This window comes from Ammospiza caudacuta, chromosome Z (genome assembly GCF_027887145.1).
Source record: "Ammospiza caudacuta isolate bAmmCau1 chromosome Z, bAmmCau1.pri, whole genome shotgun sequence".
Lineage (NCBI taxonomy): Eukaryota > Metazoa > Chordata > Aves > Passeriformes > Passerellidae > Ammospiza > Ammospiza caudacuta.
Genome location: NC_080632.1, coordinates 32,385,295 through 32,406,067, shown reverse-complemented (window position 1 = coordinate 32,406,067; position 20,773 = coordinate 32,385,295). Strand labels below are relative to the sequence as shown.

Below are 20,773 nucleotides of genomic sequence, written 5' to 3'. Positions count from 1 at the left end.
TTAAAGCCAACTCTAAGCTCTTTTATTCATGACTATTCAAGCTAAACAAATGCCAAAGGGCTTACATAAAGCATATAGGAGGGTCTATTGAAATTCAGTATAAAGAAGCTCAAAATAATGTCTTTACCGAAATGTTTTGTGGCTAAAAGGTGGGCTTGTTGGATCATTGAACTAATTGCCTTGACAAATACATTCGGAATTTAACCCCTTATCTCCTCCCAGATGCACACAAACTCAGGGGTTCACTAGTCTGAAAACCATTAAAACTAATTTTCAACATTTTAATGTTAAATCCATCATGCTTGTGGCAGTAGAAGCATCTCAAGAAGCAGCAGAAACACCTTAAGAAGTAAGATGTCAGTTAAAACTTGACCAGAAGGTATCTTCCTCTTAAGGAAGAAAGTCTTTTGGTTAAGAGATACTTTCCTTGATAACAATAACTAAAAATTTCTATTTTTCTACTGAAGAATTGAGATTAAAATAATTAAAGCAAATGCAGTAAAGAGAAAAAAGTCAGCTCCTCACTTTAGTTTAAAAAAAATGTATGAATAGCAGAAAGGCGGCAAAGAGGCAACACTTGGAAAAAATTTAGCAAGCTTGCTATTTGGAGTTACAGCTTGCAAAATGTGACAACCTATAGGCATAACTACTATAGCTGATTTTTTTTTTCTTTTTAAATCTACTCTACCTAAACAATGCTGACAATATTTTATACTGTTTGTCTTGTCGAATTTCAAAACTGTGAAATATAACATAGGAAATGCCAGTTCCCACTGGGTCCTAAACACCAAACAAAGATTATTAGATTTGTTTTTTCTCCAAAAGACTGGTTTCTCACACTAACATATAATTACATTACAAGCTTATTCTGCAAAACATATCCTCTATGGTCATACTCACACCACTTACCTATAACTTACCACATTAATTTAAACCACTGTTCTCTGTGATCAGAGCATCCATGCTAGGAAGCTGTTGTAGAGCAGCTCATTTCCCAGCAGCTACATCAGAAATTGCAAATAAGATTCTGCTCTTTTTATGGCAAAATCTATGAGTAAACTCAAAAATTAAAAAGTTCCTGCTTTGTTTCCCATAGAAGTTCAAGAAAGTTCTAACAACTTTGACTAAAACCAGGTAAAGAAAAAACAGCTTGCTACTGTAAAGTACTACCATAATTCAAACTACCAAATAGGTAAGATTTCATTCAACAATGTGAAAATATGAATATTTTCCAATAGTGCAAATAGTAAATCGAGAACACTGAAGAAAAAATTAAATAAATGAAAATACAAGAACTGGTAAAGAGATGATCATAGGTGCCTTGGGCTATTAATATCTCTTACCTTTGTAATGATAAGTTTCAGAGAACAGTGAGAACATACTAAAAGCCACCTTTCCTCATTTTATCTCTGGTAGAGTTTATACTTGCTGTATGCCCACTGTCAAACAGGGCCAGCCAGAAGGCAGCAGCAACAGCCTCACAACATTAGAGTTTCCTTATTTTCTCTTTTGAAGAGAGATCTGTTTAGTTCTCCTAACTAGGTCTACTAACAACTGACTTATTTTCAAAAACGGGACAAGAATTCTTAATTTGGTTGTAATTTTTTTAAAATAACTTTACAGAAAATTTTAGCTGGGATAGCTCTTCAATAATGATTCAGAAAAACGGGCAATAATGTGTGTATATATATATATATACGCATGCAGTTTATATCCTAAAGAGAAACTGCATAGCATCAAATTTTATTTTGTCTTAATTTCAACAGATTAGATACATGACTGAGGATACTCCTTTCATACTTAAGAGTTCAGTTCATTAAGGATTACCAATGCAACATTTACAAATCGTGAAGCTCAGGTCAGAGGAAGTGGTCAAAATCAGTTCCATGTGTTTTCCTATCAGAATTACCAGACTGTATAAATGCTGTACAACAGGTAACTTGTGATCTGGAAGCAACTCTGCTGCCAGCAAAAGTTTAATACTGAAACCACCAGAAGGCAAATGCGAAACAAAAACCTGGTCCTGATGCACAGTAAGAATGTAGGCTCCCTACTAGGAATATAATGCACTTTATTCAAATGCACCTCTTTGACTGCCACACTGCTCCCCACAGGAATCACTTCCCAACCTCAACTGGGCCAGAGGGGCAGGCTGAGAGAACCTCATTTATCCCATTAATACAGCACAGACAATTCATACAGAACAGCACATGCAGAACTGACAACTGACTTTATGCTGATCATTACATCAATTAAATAACAGTATTTACATTACATCTGTGCAGATGGTTCAACTGCACCTGGTCCCAATTAAGATGTTCTCTAGTGCTGGGCTCCTTAGTCCTCTCGCTCCCTTTTCCCCAAAGATGTGTGATGGCTTGCTCTGTGCTTGGCCATTCCCTGACTCGCTGTACATCCCTCAGCCATCTCAGCCAGTTACCACAGCTAACAACTTGGGCTTGCCTGCTGTGCTCATTAGAGCCTCTGTGGTTATTTTATTTAACCATGCACGGGACCGCTGCCCTGCCACTGCACCACACAGCAGTGCTATCTACAGATATGCACACATGGACAGGAACAGGTACAATTCCTTGCTGAGTAGGCAAAACAGGATCAAGTCTAGCAACTACACCCAAAACACCAGTTGCTCCTTGTTAGGACTCACTGACAGGAATAGAGTAGATGCTGGAAGATGGACTTTAATATCCCCCAGACAGACAAAAGAAGATTGCACTCAAAGCTATTCTGTTCCAGAATTACCAACTTCAACTTGTTCAATATGCTTACTGGAAACATGCATGTCGAAAACGCAAAAGCTGACTTAGGAAGTCAGTAAGTTTTGTGTAAATTACTCCTGATGGAAAGCTACTTGACCTCCCATTTTTTTTCAAGTACCACTTTAATTTATATTGAGTTCACAATCAGAAGACATTAACAAAGAATAAGTTGATTTCAGTATTTTCGAGCTATTGTTTGTCAAAATCAAGGTATCCATAAAAACTTTTACCAGACCATCTCAAACCCATTGCCCTTTGTCATCAACCTTATCCTGCCTTCTATCAGCTACAAACTAAACTGCAACTGCTCTAGCAACCCAGAGCTCTTATATATCAGCAATCCCTGGAGCCATTCTTTCTTCAAAAAGTCCAAGAAACATACTTGTGGTATGCTGATCAGTACCATAGACTTCCATATAACAACTTTTATTAATTTCTTTCCCCCATTGAAAGAATTAAAACACAAAACAAAACCAGCTTGCACATAATATCTTCAATGAAGTAGCACTCAGTTGTTCATGCCCAACTTCTCCAAGACTGGGAGACAAAGAATAGGATACAGAGCTCAGGGCATAGAATATTTTTCAACTGTAGGAAAAGAGCATTTGCTTTACAAAACAATAGCAATATTTACACTTAACAATGAATGCAAAAAAAATATCTGGGAAAATTTATGAATACTTCCTAGGCCTTAGAAAATAAGCTCAGTATTTTTCATGAGGACAAAAGAAAAATACCAACTAATGTAAATCCTAAACACACAATGAAGTAAGATTTCACTGTCTGAAAATTACTACTGTTACAACAGAGTGCATCAAAACATTTGCATTTCTGTGCTGTCCAAACAGGATACTAGACTAGTGGGAAGACAAGTGATAAATGAAAATGTACAACGAGTTTGAAAACTGCTGCAAGCACATTTCCTAAAGAAAAAAATGTGGATATCAAAGTTCTTTTATATTGGTATCTCCCAAAGCTTTCAGATTCAGTTGCAAAACTTGCTTCCTTTGTCTGGCTTCACTACCTGCAGCCAGAATTTGCCACATTAGAAGGGACGCCTGCATTTGCACAATAACACGACTCAGTTTGGGACAGTTAAGAGATAAATCAGTCAAAACCCACCAGCCATTACCCACCTAGGCATGTAATTTAAACCTGACAACACAGTTTTAGCATTCATGTAGGAAGTATACTATTATTACTAACTTATATGTTACTCATTAGACAAATGAGTGAGATTTACCAAAAAACTTTTCTTCATTTTACTTTCTGGAACTTGAGCTAATATATACAAGAAAAACATCATACTAATTTAGATATAACAAAAGTAGTTAAACTGGCCAAAATAAAAAATAATGAAACCATGTCTGTATAATACAAGAATGTCACTCATTTTGGTGTATTTTTACATATACAATACATAAAAGCTCATTACTGCTTATCTAAGGAGACTTTAAAAAAATAAATCCACATCTAATTTAAAAATTAATATGCTCCAATCTGTCACAGTGCACTTTAACCCAAAGTTATGTCACAAAAACCTCAATTTAAAACCCCATAGACAGGCGCTAAATTTTAACTTTTTGAGCTGACATTTCCAGCTTTTAGCTTTTACTGATAGGGCTTGAAGGTCATGCTAGACATATTTGATGGAAATCATACTGTAGAACTGCACAGTAACAGCAAACATCATGGTGGATATAGGTAACTTACAAACTGCCTGGGGTTTGGTGGCTTGGATGACGAAAGCATCCCTGTCAGGATTTTTAGCAGCACCATTACTTTTAAAATGCTGTTCTGAAAATCAAATTGATTTTATCTTGATGACCCAAATGTTATAAAGGGATTTCAACCACACAAAACAACCAAACAAACCTGTTGCTATCCCTTGTGTACTTGGGACCCATATTCTATTATCCTTAAAACTGTATTTTGCATTAAAAGAAAATTCCATTAAAAATGTAAGAGAATTAGAGAAGCTTGAAGAGCCCATAATTCCCAGCTGATCATTTTAGTCATAGAGTTGAACTTAGAAGTTGAACATAGAGCCACCACTAGCTGGGGATTCCTGCAGTCAACTAAGAGCACTCAAAGAAGTATGTCCCACACTGAGCAAAAAGCCCTGAATAAGTCAGAGACTTAATAAAAAACCCAACTTAAAATTATTTCTGCAGACACACTGCCATTAATAACATTAAGCAAGCTGAAATGAATGCTTCTTGCTTAGCAATCTAAAACTAAAAGACTGCTGCAAAAGATATGCAGATAGTTTCCAGTAAATAATTGTCAAGCAATTCTTTACTGGAAATAATTTTTATATATATTAAATAAGCAGCAATAAAAGTCAGAAATTTAGCACTGTACAACTATCTGTCAAATCTTCCTAGTTCTTGTCTTTTGTAATTGAGAAAAGGAACAAAATTGTAATTGAGAAAAGAGCTCAAATTCACCTCTGATGTAAACAAACAGAATGAACTTTGTTACTTGAATTAAGTTGCACATGACCATCTTTAACAGATTAATACAGCAATACCACTTAAAACAGCACGAAAAGCAGCAAATAGTTCTTTAGAGGGATTTTCAGAGAAGGCCAAATCTATTGCACCTTCTGTCTACAGGGAAAAAAGTATCACTGTAGGAGTTACACCTGAAGCATAAATTAAGCAGCAGTGACATTAGCATGGCTTCAACATATGCAGTTAATAAAACCTCCTAGGGCCAAACACCATCATGACACATTTAAAATTCTCACAATTAAATTTCTCACCTGTTCTCCAACTCTGATTCCTGAAAATCCTAGAGATTGAAAATCTCAAGTCTGGACTAAAAATGCTGTATTTGCAACATCCTTTTTGATTTGCAGCTTTGTGCCCCCTTTCTGCCTTCAATAAGCAAACTAAAGTTCAAGTTTACCTAAAAGCATTCTGCTCAGAAACAAGACTCCTTCATACAGTCCATCAAACAGATGATCAGGGGTCCCACATAAACCAAGACATATCTTAACAGAAAACACACACACCTTGTATCATGAAAATAACTAAAAGGAAGACAAAACACACAAACAGCACATCATCCGATTATCACATTATTGGAAATGGAAACATTAGCAGCAATGTTGGTACTTACTGTGCCTGGCTCTCTGTCTGCTCCCGCAGTAACCAAGAAATGGACAGACATGCCCGTTCAGACACAGAGGCAAGAACAGAAATAAAAAAGGGGGGAAAAAAAATTAGAACACAAGCCACAAACAGTTTTAAAATGGCTTTTATTTATATAAGTCATTGCACATTCCTAATACAGTGATTTCCTGAAAATTACAGTATTTTGTAAACATGATTTACAGTTTAACCATACACAAAGCCTAGTTTTATTTCATGACAGAATAAATTATTTTCTTTTCAAAAATTAGTCAAGTGCAATTTTGCCCAATATTTAACTGAGTACTAGAATTTAAGCTTATGAAACTAAAGTAACAGATACAATTATCTAAACCCTTTGCTTGAACACATTCACTTCAAAATTTAACTTCTTGTTCCCCCTACTTTCCCACCCACCCATTTAACAACATTACTTTGTTTGAAAAAAATCACCATTATGCAGTTTAACAATCTTCCACAATATGGTGCAGGCCACTACTATTACAACTAAGCATTTACCAGGATGTCAAAAGGCCCTGCAAAGTATAGAGCAGGTGACACCTAGTGATCCCCTTTAAAATACTGAAAAATTCCAAGTTGAATTTTTCTTCAGTGGTTTATATGCAGACATTTTAAAGTTTGCCAACAGTTTTTTTTTTTTTTTTTTTGTTCTATATAACTTGAATTCTTTAGAGATGCATATAATTTGCAGCAATGCGCAAATTTGACAATGTCCTAATCAGGCCTGCCATGCCTCTCACCTCTGTGGTGGTCTGCATCGTGATGCTTCTTGTCATCTTTTATTGCCAAGTGAGACTGCCCACCCAAAGCACTGGAGAGGGCAAGAAGGCCAGCACTGCTTCCAAGTGGAGGGATTCCTGGAGGCTGAAGTCCTGATGGATGCGGTGTTAGAGGCACTGGAGGTCCGTGGCCATGGGAGAGATGCTGAGCCTGCAACTGCTGCTGCTGTTCCCAGTGGTATCATCATCCCCAGAAGAACAACATACAGCAGACAGTTTGGGAAGGATAAGGCAGAAGTTTGGTTAATTATTGAGACTCTAGAGTGAATTTTGACATTTATTTGTTTCCTCTTAATCTAGCCCCTCCCCTTTAACCCACCACACTATATAAGTGCATTGTATCATGCTGTCTGAGGACAACTCTGCTCACATCCCAGAAAAACTTATTTTGCAGCCTGACGCATAAGTTCAGCAATTATAGGTTGTTTTGGGCAGCTACTGCCTGCCACAGCATATCTGACAACACAGAACAGCAGCAGAAGAATCAAACACCTTTCCCTTTCCAGAGAAAGCTGTATCACTGCTCTGAAAAAAAAAAAGTTCCAGCAGCAAGATTGGTTTAAACTCACATCCCTCTCTTTCCCCAGTTTGGAAGCAGCAAGTACCTTTCTATCCTAAATATTAAAGAATGTAAAAGATACAATGAACACCATATTTAGTAAAGTTTTATTTGTATTTTATTCTAGCCAAGGTTTTTAAGGGAAAGAGGGGAAATTATTCATGACAATGTTCTGTTGAGGAGCCAGCTTTGAGCTGAAAATCCAGGTATTTTAGAGAGCATGGAATTCTCAACAAGAAGCATGGTATTAATGAATACATCCACCTCTTTTAAAAGGAGTTTGCAAGATCAAAATCATAATGAGTGGACACACAACCCTGTAACCAATCTGCTAAAATAATCTGTGATTTTAGAAACAGAGTTTTTACGTTAGAATGTCTTCCCCATAGCTTAAGTATTTTCTAGTTAAAGCTTCCATGGTTTTATTAATGTTTACCAAGTTCAGCTATCCTTTTAATTTGCCTAAAATGCTTAGCACAGGTTTTTTGGTTTTTTTTTGTTTTGTTTTTTTTTTTTTTTTTTTAGAAAATGAAGCTTCAAAAACACCTTTAGCTTAGTCATAGCTCCCATAATCTGCTCCAGGTTAACAGGTATTCTGCCTCTCTCTCCTGCTTCCTTGTGTCTGGACATGTGAATAGGAGACAGAACAATGCTCTCCACCTTGGTCACTCTCCCTCTCTGCTCAAGGCAGACACCAGCAAAAAGCTGGAGTGCCATCCAATTCACGGGATCAAAAAGGAGACAAATAAATGTATGTCTGAACAGGATGAACTCAAGTCTGACCAGGTGAATGCTAGTGGTCCTGCAGCAGCATGTAAAATTTTTACATGTACTGCTGGTAGCTACTGAAATCATTCCTGGACTGCAGTTTACAATATCTCACGCATCACACCAAAAAAACCTCAACTCAAAATAATGCAGCAATATTTAATCTGTTTCTTTACATGTGAAGTCTTTTCAAGACAACCAGTCAACCATACCTGTATAACATCTACCGGTATATGAATGAATTTATTTATCACTATTTATATATATTACTACTGAACTCCTACACTTTTACTTCTCATAACCCCATCTCAAGATATGCCTTGAGCTGTTTATAAAATTATGCAGACACAGGGGCTGACATTCAAGAACTCTATACTGCACTTGCTAATTTTTCACTTTTCTGCTGTCCTAACTGTCATGCATTTACTTATTTTAAATTACAAGACAATCTTTGTCTTGTAATCTCTAAATTACAATAAAGATTGTAATCTCTAAATTTCAATCTTTAAATTTACCACAATCCATTTAGTCAATTCTGTAAAGCCACATATTTATCAAATCTTTCTCACACACATATCAGGAATTTATTTTTGAATGCTGTATAAAAAGCCATGCTAGTATACACTTCAAAACATACATCTGATCATCACCCTTTTCAGTTTGTTTGGAAAACAAGGTAAAAGAGAACTTATTATTCTTCTTCTAATTTAATGAGTTTACAAAAGGCAACATTTTGAAGGAAGCATTAGGAATCATTTTGATTTTAAAGTAGTTAACACAGTAGACCACTTTCTACAATATCAACAAGTTTTTGCTAGTAAAGCTTCACTTAAATGAAGAACTATCAGTAAGGAGCACTATAAGTTCTGACAGGTCTGCAGAGGTTTGGTTTGGGGGTTTTGCCTGTTTTTTGAATCCAGCCTCTAAAGAGCAATATGACATCCCTCTCCACACTGACTTTAATAAGACTTCAGTAGTTTCCAGCACATTTCCTCAAAACGGGTGATAACCTGATATTTTGGCTGTCTCTCTCAGAGATGGTAACTTAGTCACCTCCTTCCTCACGGACCACTTCAGCCAGGTCAGTCATCTGCACTCTAGCTCTGAGGCAACTTCAATGAGCAGTACTGTGCAGCATTGTGGGCATCAGTCTTACTTGTTTCCAGCTGCACTATCACCCCACATTACCAAGTTTTATGTGCAACTGCCTAAAAATAAAAACTGATTTATTCCTTCCTAACTCGTTTCATGGCAAAAAGGCTCCTCCCTTCTCCAGCAATAAGCCCAAACTAACTTCTTTTGCAGAGTGACCATGGGAAGGTTGAAACCTGGAACAGGAGTTAAATTGTTTCCATTTTTGCCCCTACTATTTGGGAAGTGTAGGAGGATAACCCTTATTCATCTCTATCCTGCTTGGTTTAATCAGCAAACAAGTTAACACACTTGATTTCAAGAAGCACAAGCTAACATTTTAAGAAATGTCAGGGGCACCTTACCTACCATTTCTCTGGCTCTGGTTTGTAGCCTACATACCACACATTATGAAAGTCTGAGAAACGAGGAACAGATAAATGCTCTGTAAGAGGTTGTGAAGGTGAGAGTGGAAGGGTTGGGTCCTGTGCTCTCTGGTGGTGCTGCACACAGACAGTGGGGAGCAATGGGCAAGGTGTGGTGTGAGAGCCGCAAGTGCATTGCAAAGCTGCCCTGCACATTTTTGTAGCTTTCCAAATGTTTAGTTACAGGCATGGTACACAAAGATCTGTAAATATGGCACTACATGAAACTGACTTATTACTGAAATCCTGATCATGGTCTTTTAAGCCACCAATGTTACATCATGATTTCATGTTTATTATCTGATGTTCATCGCTGTTCAGGGCTTCAATGCACTGATTTATTGCTTATGTGTTATTTATTCATAACAGGTTTGAAGTTCTCCCTAAGAGATGAAGGATCATTCATAAAGATGATCCTTTCCAGAAATTCATATTATTTTTATTTAAAAAAACCTTAATTTTTAAAACTACATTGTATTATCTTTGTAGAAGGGATAAAAGGAATATGTGCTGCACACAAAGGAAAAAAATAAAGAATAGGGAGAGGGATAACAGCAATGTTCACCAGATGCATTTAACAACTAAATATTTGCCATAGTAGATCCTACAAATAATTATGTTATGCATATAATCACTTTCCCATCACTTCAAAGACACTAATGCCTGCTCTGTAACCTTTTAAGAGCTTAGCAGCAGTGAGATATAAAACGGAGTAGGCTGGCAGCAGTATCATGGTCTACTAGGCATGTTCATTAGCAGTTAATTAAAAACTAGACATCTGCCATAAGAAATGTGCTCAAAAAAGGATGAGTAACAGGTCTGTCTTAGTACCAATTATTATCATTACTTGCAGAGCAAAGGCTGTGTCCACTTTCAGAGGAAAGTGGGAAGGTAGAGAAGAGTGCAATGATGCATACTTAAGTGACTGCACTTAAGATAATTAGCCACAGCAGTGATTTTAAAAATATCTGTAGTTCACCCACCATTTTGTTACAAACCTAGAAGTTCTTCATATTTGCAAAGGGAGAAAAGGAATTACAAACTCACGTTACTGTACTGTTTAGATGTAGGTTCTATTGCCTCAGTTTTTTATTTCCCAGTGTCTCCATAACTAAACCGTAAAGATCGAAACTCGGCATATAAAAAACAGCATTACTGTGCCTGAGCAAGCACCTCCTAACAATTTTAAAGGTAGTACAGCTTTTTATCTCCCACATTTTAGGCGAAGTCCAGCTATGAAGAGATCTTTAATCAAGACTTAAAATGTGGAATTAGATTTTCAATCTCCGACAAAGACTTCCAAAGACAGAGTTAGTATGTCTTTGTGAAACAGAGCTCCTATAATTAAACAGAGATAGGTCTCCTATAGGCTCCTTGCTCATAAAGACAGAGAACAAGCTCTTACAATCCTACTCCTCACCTTAAAGCAGCTCTGGTGAGGTCTCAAACACCTGATTTTACTTTGACACCTTTTTCACTTAAATATAAGGTTTTTAATCCTTATCATTAAGTACTTAGAGCATTCTTCTGTTCTTAAACAGATGTATGATGTACTCTTCTGTATCTCTTGAAAAGCACTGAATTAAAAATTCAGATGTTACTGCAAATGAACGGTGGAAAAAAGGTTATGCTTTGTCCCAGACTACAAGAGCTGTCTTCTCTTGGGCTTTTTCTAAATAAACATTTGAAAAACAAACACAGAAAAACGTTTCCAAAATCTTATCAGCACTAGCATCAGCAATACTATCAACAGTTGCCTCCAAGTTCCATAGAGGTGTTCTGAAAAAGTATCTGGAAAACATTACTGTGTTCAGTTTCATTATCACATTCACTTCCTTTCCAAAGGAACATCTTCCAGTCTTTCATTCGCTTCCTTGAATTTCTTAAGGAAATGAGTGCCTGCATCAAATATCTGCAACCACTAAACACAAGAGGGACACTGTCTGAGCACATACAGGTAGCTGATCAAGGAATAACCTTTTCCATCACTGTTTAGAAATATTCTTAAAACAAATATTTCAAATATAACCTTTCAAAAAAGGAAGTAACTCAAGACTATGCTCCTTTCACATCCCATTTTTCCCTCATCCTAAAAAAAGCCAAAAGCTGTGTATGTACAATCCACTGTATGAACAGTCAAATTTGGCAGGAGGAAACTCAACAGACACTCTAAGCTGTTAATTAATACTTACATTTAAATTTCTGTAAGTACTTTCTAAAGAGTATTTCAGCTATAGGGAAGAACATGCTTCAGGACAACAAACAAGCACTTGGAAGAATATATTCACATTCTTCTACAAAAGTGGACATGGGAAGAGTAAAAGACATCACCTACTTAAGGCTTCTGCCATGTCTTTGATACGGCCCCTCACAAAATTCTTGCCACTCAAAGAAATATTGCATTGAGGGATGGATTATTACATGGATGAGGAACTGCATCTGAAGAGTCAATGAAACTTAACCCAAAGAGTCAATGGCTTCACACCTCTGTGGAAAACAGGAATGAGCTGAGTCCCTCAGGAGCCCAAAATGTGACCAACACTACTCAATACCTTCATCAATGACACAGGAAATGGGACTGAAAAAACTGTGCCTTCTGCAAGTTTGCAGATGACACCAAGCCATGCAGTGCAATTGATTCACTTAAGGGAAGGGGTGACATCAAGATGGACTTTGACAGGTCCAAGAAGTGGGACCATCTTATATGGTTCTCAAGAGGTTCCACAAGGCCAAATGCAATGTCTGGCACTGACCTGTGACAATTTCTAGACGGGGGGGATGAAGGGCTTGGGAATGGCCCTGCTGAAAAGGACTGGGGGGGGGTTGGAAGACAAATCATTGGATTACTGCATCTACAGCCCAGAAACCAAACTGTATCCTGGGCTGCATCAAAAGGATTTGGCCAGCAGGTCAAAGGAAGTGGTTCTGTTCCTTTTCTTCCCTCTACATCATGAGATGCTTACTGGAGTACCATGCCCTGCTCTGGGGTCAATAGTGCAAGAAAAACATTAACGGGCTACAGCAGGTTCAAAGAAGGCCCACAAAAATGATCTGAGGGAGCTGGAACGCTTTCCTAAGGAAAATCACAAAGTTGGGCTTGTTCAGCCTGAAGGCTCCAGGAACACCTTACTGAGATCTTTAGATACAAAGTGTGTCTATAAGAAAATGGAAAGAGACTTTTTTCCAGAGCCTGTAGCTACAGAACAAGAGGCTGTGGCTTTACACTGAAAGGTGGTAAGCTTACATTGGACACAATGACAAAACTTTTATGTGGTGGGTGGTGAGCCACTGGATGCCCCATCCCTGGAAGTGCTTATAGTCAAGTTTGGATGGTATTTTGAGCAACCTGTCTTGTGAAAGGTGTTCCTGTCCCCATGGCAAAGGGTTTTGGTTTGATCTTTCAACGTTTCTTCCAATCCAAACCTTTCTATCATAGGTAAACAGATTTATTTATGAAACACCAAATATGCATTGCTTACTGCTCCATTTCCCAATTTTGCTTTGGCAGCAGCTGTCATGTTTCCTTCAGGATGCTTCTACATGTTTATTTTTCCTTGATAATATCACCAATAAAGTGTGTTAATAGTCCCCACAAGACACTTCCTTCTGACCTATTTCAGCCCTAATCTTCAGTACCACTGCAGCAATTTACAAAACTAAGGTCTGAGTTTGCTTTCTTTTGCTGACTGTACACAACTGTGAAGAGCTGCTGATACACCAGACAACTGAGATCACATTCACAGACAACTCAACCGGCTGGAAAAATGGACTCACAGGAATCTCACAACATTCAACAAGGGCAAGTACAATATCCTACACCAGGAGGAACAATACCATAAATTCATTTATGTTGGGATCCACACAGCTAGAAAGCAGCTTTGCAGAAAAGGTCCTTCCATACCAAATTGTGCAGGAGTCAGCAGCAATGTTCCCTTGTGGAAAAGCAGGTGAGTCTTGGGCTGCATCAGACAAAGTATTGCAGCAGGTCTAGAGAGAGGATCCATCTCTACTTTTCACTGTGGAAACTACAGCTGGATTACCATGTCCTGTTCTGAGTTTCTCCTTACATGAGATATGAACAAAATAGAGAGCATCCAACAATATAAATAGTCCCAGGTCCCTCAGCCCCTCCTCATAGGACATTCCCCAGTCCCTTACATTAATAGCCTATCACCAATGATGGCCTGACGAAAGGCAAGAGGCAATGGGCACAGACTAACACATGGGAGGCTCTTCTTGAACATTAGAACACACTCATTTTTGACTGAGCCCTTGCACAGGCTACCCAGGGAGCTTTGGGGTTTCCATTTTTGAACTCAAAAGCTGTATGGACATGGTCCTGCATAACTTGTCCTCAGTGGTCCTGTTTGAGCAGGGGCAAGTAGGTCAGATGACTTCCAGTGGTCTCTTCCAACTTTACCAATTTTATGATTTGCAGACTGCAGAATCACAGAACACCTGAGGCTTCAAGGGACCACAGGGGGACATCTGGTCCAGCCTCCCTACTCAAGCCAGGTCATCCCAGAACACGTGGCACAGGATTGTGTCCATGTAGCCCATGTAGATCTCCAGTGAGGGAGACTCCAAAACCTCTCTGGACAATCTGTTTCAGCACCACGTCACCCACAAAGTAAAAAAGTTCTTCCTCATATACAAATTGAACTTCCATGGCATCAGTTTGTGACAGTGGTCTCTTGTGCTATTGCTCAGCACCACCGAGCAGAGCCTGGATCCATCCACTGACACCCTCTCTCCAGATACGGATCGACTATGATAAGGACATCACAGTAATCTCAATCATCTCTTCCCAAGGCTGAACAGGCCCAAGTTTGTAAGCCTTTCTTCTTAAGTGAGATGGTTCAGTTCCTTAATCAACTTTGTAGCCCCCTGCTAGTGACAGGCCTGCCACTAGACCATGTGCCAATTCTCACTGCTTACTGTTGTCTCCCTGTTTAAACAAGTTTTATTAAAGTGAGTCACCTACTACTATAATTTCTTAATTTTCTAAATACTTCCTTTGAAATATTTGTTTATTTTGGTCAATCTGGTTTCCTTGCTTCCTTGTCTTCTAAATCCTTTATTCTGACAGGAAGAAAGCCACACTCTACAACAGTAAACAAACTCTAAAGTGCCCACCACTGCATGTCTAGCTAATGAAACAAGAATGTGGGTTAGCAGAAGTTGTTTGAGAACTATCCTTATGTGTACAAGCCACAGTGCCTAATGTGGGAAGAGAATGTCCCTTCAGAAACAAAGAATAGAGTCTTCAGTAAGTCTCTTCCATTTATAAACCACATGAAATGTCATGGTACTACAGAAATTTAAGTCCATAAAAGGACAACATGGGCAAAAGCTAGTCAAAACCGTATGTTTCACACATATAGAATTTGTGTGTCAGTGGCACGATTACTTAAAGGCCCATCTGTCTCATGGGTGAAATCCTGTTCATTTTTCATGCTTTATCAAAGGAAATGTACAAGTTAGTGTCTTGGGGTCTTCACACTGATTTTCCTCTCCCACAAAAAAACCAAATGACACCCACAACTTTAGTGGGAAGAGAATTTATGTCAGAAAGCAAATATCCAAGTCAGAAAGAAGATGTAAGTTAACTCAAGTCTTAAATTTCTGAACAGAAAGCTCTTCAAAATTTTTCCTATTTCCTGTTTTCACTTGTTCAGACAATGCAAACCACACTAATAAGTATAAATTCCACAACAACATTTTTAAGCAGTAAAGGGTTGCATAAATTGCCTTTCATAAAACAGAAAATGATGCTATACAGGGATAAAGGCAGTTTGCACATACATTCACCAAACAGCCCTTTTCCCACAAATAATTTCAGTTCTAAGGTAAAAAATAAGACAGAGAAGCTGTATTTCAGTGCTCTACTGTAAGTACAGTAAGCTCTTGTGTCACTTTAACTATTAAAATAAAAAAGATGCAGAAGGTCCAGCAAAATGCTCAAAGTAGTCCATGAATCGACTTCCAAACAACATGAAGCCTGACTGGAAGCATGTACCCCAAGGTTCAAAATGACTCCACTATTGTTTAACTTGCTTATCAGTGACTCAGGCAAAGGGACAGATGCCTCCTCAGCAAATGTGTCACTGATGACACAGAGCTGGAGCAGTGGCCATACCCCAGAGGGCAGTCTTTCAGAAGGGCCTCAGAAGGGTGGAGACACGGGCAGAGAGGAATCTTCTGAAACTCACCAAGTGCAAATACAGGGTTCTGCACAGGGGAGGAATAACCCCAGGCATCGGCACAGGCTGGGAGCTGATCTGCTAGGAAGCAGCTCTGAGGAGAAGGGCCTGGGGTTCCTGGTGGACAGCAAGCTGTCCATGAGCCAGCAGTGTGTCCTGGTGGCCAGGAAGGGCCATGGTGTCCTGGGGTGCATTGGGAAGAGCAGTGGCAGCAGGACAAGGGAAGTAATCCAGCCCCTCTATTCAGCCCTGGTGAAGCGTTCAGCAGGTGAAGTTATTAAGGTGATTAGGGAAATGGAACACTTCCCATATGAGGAAAGGCTGAGAGAGGCCTCAAGAAGAATGACGGATGGGTGCTTATCAGTGTCTGGCAGTATCTCACGGGAGGGTGTCAGTGGATGGATCCAGGCTTTGCTCAGGGGTGCTGAGCAATAGGACAAAAGGCAATGGGCACAAACTGATGCACAGGAGGCTCCACTTGAACACAAGGAAGAACTTCTTTACTGTGCAGGTGACTGAGCACTGGCACAGATTGCCAAGAAAGGTTTTGGAGTCTCCCTCAAGGGAGCTATTCAAGAACCATCTGGACACAGTACTGTGCCATGTGCTCTAGCAATGACATGGCTTGAGTAGGGAGGCTGGACCAGATGTCCCCTTGTGGTCCCTTCCAACCTTACCCATTCTTTGATTCTGAATATATGTATTCTTTGGCTTGCATTTTGAAATATTTTCTACTTTTATGAGAAATTTTGAATTTTTTCAACATGAAGAGAATAAAATTCTTCCAATACCAGAAAGGCTTGGGCTGCTCTTAATTACATGGCTAGTACCAGTACATACCAGTACTTTTGCTGAATCACAGGATCCCACTCTTAAATTTTAATAATGTAGCTAGTTTTACACCTACAGAACTAAGAAACAGGTCCTCAGTGCTTCCCAATGTAATTCAAAAAGCATTTTAAAATTAGTATTCAAGGGTAATTTATTTATCATTGATTCTTTTCCACATTTCCACTATATATTGCAAGGGAGAAATGATTCTTATCTTTCCCTTTGTACAAACCTGAGCCGCAACTCTTATCATCTCTGGGCCTTCCTGTCTTACTGTAAACAGCTAGGTTTCACTGCCTTTTCTCCTGGCATCTTCGAGGGCAAGCCCAGGCACCAGAATTAGAAAGATAAGAGATAATACACTTCAGATCACTTTTGTAAACAGTAAATGACAGGTGTGGGTGGCCTCACCCAAATGATTCTCCACCACACCCACTGAATAAGCCCATCGGCTGTTTTTCCACTAAAGTGACCAGCAATGAAGTATTTAACAAATTTTTAGTGATAATTCTTAAATGTCAGGATTTCCCATTATCACAGAGGGAATAATCGTACAGCACTGCCAGCAGGACTGGCGTTTTCACCGGAGCAGGTCTGCACTAGCAGCCTCTCCAGGCTGGGCAGCCCCTGTGCATCATCCCACGGCACACAGGGAGAGCCCTGCAGCAAGGATGCAGGGCATGGCCAGCAGATGGAATTCTTCCAGCCCAGTGACATCTCCCCAAGGTGCATTAACACTCCCCTACCATGGCTGCACCCACACAAAGGCTTTTGCTGACAGAAAAGGGTTTTCTTTCTTCCCCTGTGCTTTTAGGCAATGCAAGTCAACCTAAAACTGTAGATTGTACCAGTGCAGTGCTGACCCACTGAAGCATGAGTAGAGCAATACAACAAGCAGCCCACAAACCAAAGAAGGCCTTTTGCTCGTCTAACCTTTTATGTATGTACAAACACACCATACTTTGTATGACATACACGCAATATTTTACATCTCAATGTATCACTAATATATTGCTACATACAACTTTTATTATATATTACATGTACTGTTCTGCGTATGTTACATACATATTGAGTGTTTATGCTTCTATGTAAAAATGTAGCTCTTCGGTGTGTTTGAACATATGAAAAAATGTGTATTGCAGAGCTCATTTAAGATTAATACCTGTCTCAATTACTTCATAGCAAAAGAAACCTCAAAAAACCAAACAGAACTGAATCATAAGACCATGTTTTTAAGGGTCCTTGTATTAATTATGTTATTTACCTTGTTTTTAATTTAGATAAAATCTTGTTATTGTTTTTTTTTCATTTCTTAGGCTAAATTCTGAATAAATAAGGGATAAACAGCAAAGCCGAAGGCAACCAGGAGAGAAGGACTGCCACAATGGAAGAGCCAGACAAGCCTTTGTAAAAAACAGATGCCACAGGACAGGAAGGGAGAGTCAGAGTCACCACAGAAAAAATGATCCTTGCTTGGGAAAACATGTCTCCATCAAAGGACTTCCCAGACTCTAAGAGAAAGTAATAAATTCAGAACCACAGTCTAAAAGTGGCAGAAGATGACCTTAAAATCTCCTGGTCCAGACAAGACAAAGGCTAGTTTTCTGAAAACATTCATGTTCCTCTATCACTGTCAGTGTAAGTCAGTTCAAGAACAAAGCTCTTCTTTAATTTTAGACAAGTACATGTTGCCTTCTCTGAAGGCTCAGATGCAAGCCTGAAGTCTCTAGAATGAAGCTGTCAGCACCACTGCTTCTGCTCTGCAGAAACTGCCAGCACATTTCATTTCTGCGGCAATCATAAATTCCTGCTATTACTCACCTTCTAACCTCAAATCTAGTATTTGCCTTTTTAGCTACTGTTAGCATACCAGCACCATCCAACAACACTTCAAAAGCATGCTCCTACTGCACAGTTGCCAAAAACAACTAGTTCAAGCACGCACCAATTTGGAAATGACTTACAGATATTGCTCTAGAGGGTTTTATTACTGACGTATGATTATCTTAAAAAGTATTTATTTTCCTTTCAGGCACTTTTAGTCTCCAGAAATTTAACTCTTCCTGAACATGACAGAAATTATTAAGTAGCAAGGCTTTTTGTAAATTAAAATCCACAAGGTAAATAGAGGATTTGAAATTATACTCACTATCCTTTTGTCCCACCTACTACTAACTACAAAAACATTTCAGAGACAATAACAAATTAAAAATATGACAGTCATAAGAAAAGCAGCACTTTATTTAGTGTTCCAAGCCAAGATCAGAAACTTGTATGTTTTCTCTACATTCCACAACAACTTTGACACACCAAACAATTACTTCTGAACAGGCATTTAAGCACTTTTGCTAATTCTTGCTTTTATTTACTAACTACTGCTGCTTGTAAGTACTCAGTCTGAAAAGCCAGTTAGCCAGCACCTTTATAAATAGTATGAGATACTGTTTCAGGCAGTTGAGTATTAATTTCAGGCAATTAACTGTTATACAAGATAATGACCTTGGTAGTTCAGCAAGTACTCTGAAAAATTCCAAAACAAGGCAGTTACTAGACAGCACAAATTCTGCAATTGAAACAAACTCTTATGCATATTGAAGAGTTACTGTGGAAAAATCATATCTTTGTCATGCCTTTACTATCTCCTGAAGTTGTCCCAACTGCCTATGCTAGCCTCTCTGTAATCAAGAATAAGGAAAGCAAGCTTCTTGTCTAGTACTCCCACAGCCCCTATCTCAAGTCTGTCTTGCTCTTCTTCCATGAAAAACACAGCAAGCAGGTTGCTATTTTCTTGTACAATTCCAATGTTTAATATGAACAGTACTTGTGTCCCCCTATTCTTCCTCCACCTGCACCTTTGTCTGCACCTTCCTACTCTCAAGTGACCCCACTGTTGACACTGACACCTAGTCAGAGGTGTATTTTGCCTGCACAGTCCACTTCACTCCCATCCACACAGCGGCAATTAGTTCACCTCAGTTTACCAGTGTTTTCTTCTCAAAATCTGTATGTTTCATTCTTTGCACCACTTCTACTGCAAAGCAGGTCAACCTGCAGCTCTACACTGTTCAACATACTAAGTCCCAACAACTTTCTCTACTCCTACTCACGCTGGGAGGGACAGCTCCATGAACAGAACCACCCTTTGTCCTTACTCAACTAACTTCTTCACATTTCATTTCTCCTCATACACAGTCCAAGCTGAATTCTTCTTTTGTCTGCACCAACCAGAGTTCAGCTCTCCCACCCAACTCCTTCCTCCTCCCAACACACCACATTTCCAACCACTTTCCAGACAAGTACTGAAGGTTACATCATATTTTATCTCAGCCCACAGACTCTATCTACTCCAATTCCCCCACATATCTCAGTATGAAAGCAAAGAAGACATTTTTAAGAGAGAAAAATTATGTGCATCTCTTCATTTTGTCTCCTTTTACTTAAAAGCTTCATTTTTATGAATATTACCCACTTTAACACTATTTTCAAAGCACGTAAGCTATTCTGCTTATACACTTGAATCAAGAGAGGTGAGTTAAATCACTTTCTAGAGGAAGTAATACTTTCCTCTAGGATTAAATAACTTGCCCTCCATGCCAATTTAATATATGAATATATACGCGTACTGCTCCAACCACATTCTGCAAATTCTTTCTTTCAACTGCACTATTCCAGCATTTGCATCCAACTTCTGTGCCTTATATGTCACCAAAGCCATTCTTTCTAAACCAGTCTAAACAGAATAATTTGGAGCCAAGTACACAAAATGAATCAATCAACTCTCCAATATCAAATCCTTCTATCTAACCCTTCCTGAAACCACATGTTCCAATTAGACTTTTTTTCACTATCATCACACACACATTTTACCACCAAAATTACTCCACCTCTGCTGAGAAACAGACCAGTTTAGAGATCTACAGCATTCAAAGTGTACACAACACCCACTCAATAGGAAGGAATCCAGCAAGTGGCACCAACTCACATTTGGTATCCACTATGTTATAAGAATCTGCCCTCTCTCGGCATTCTCATTTGCAGCTGCATATCCTCAGGTTTTATTTAGTTAACAATATTTTTGTTCAACTGTCACACTTTCACTCTTTTCCTGAAAGCTCTTAGGCTCCACAAATTTGCAACTG

At 38.8% G+C, this 20,773-nt stretch overlaps 1 protein-coding gene across 2 annotated transcripts in view; it reads right to left on the bottom strand.

Moving 5' to 3' along the window:
- The window catches only part of TLE1 (TLE family member 1, transcriptional corepressor), a 73,268-nt gene that overhangs the window by 25,251 nt on the left and 27,244 nt on the right, over nt 1-20,773 (bottom strand). For both annotated transcript variants that reach the window (XM_058824173.1, XM_058824172.1), the window contains exons 7-8: nt 6,676-6,880; nt 5,904-5,920 (exon numbers count right to left, since the gene is read on the bottom strand). In XM_058824173.1, the coding sequence (XP_058680156.1) occupies nt 5,904-5,920; nt 6,676-6,880 (222 nt within the window). The remainder of the gene's footprint in view (nt 1-5,903; nt 5,921-6,675; nt 6,881-20,773) is intronic.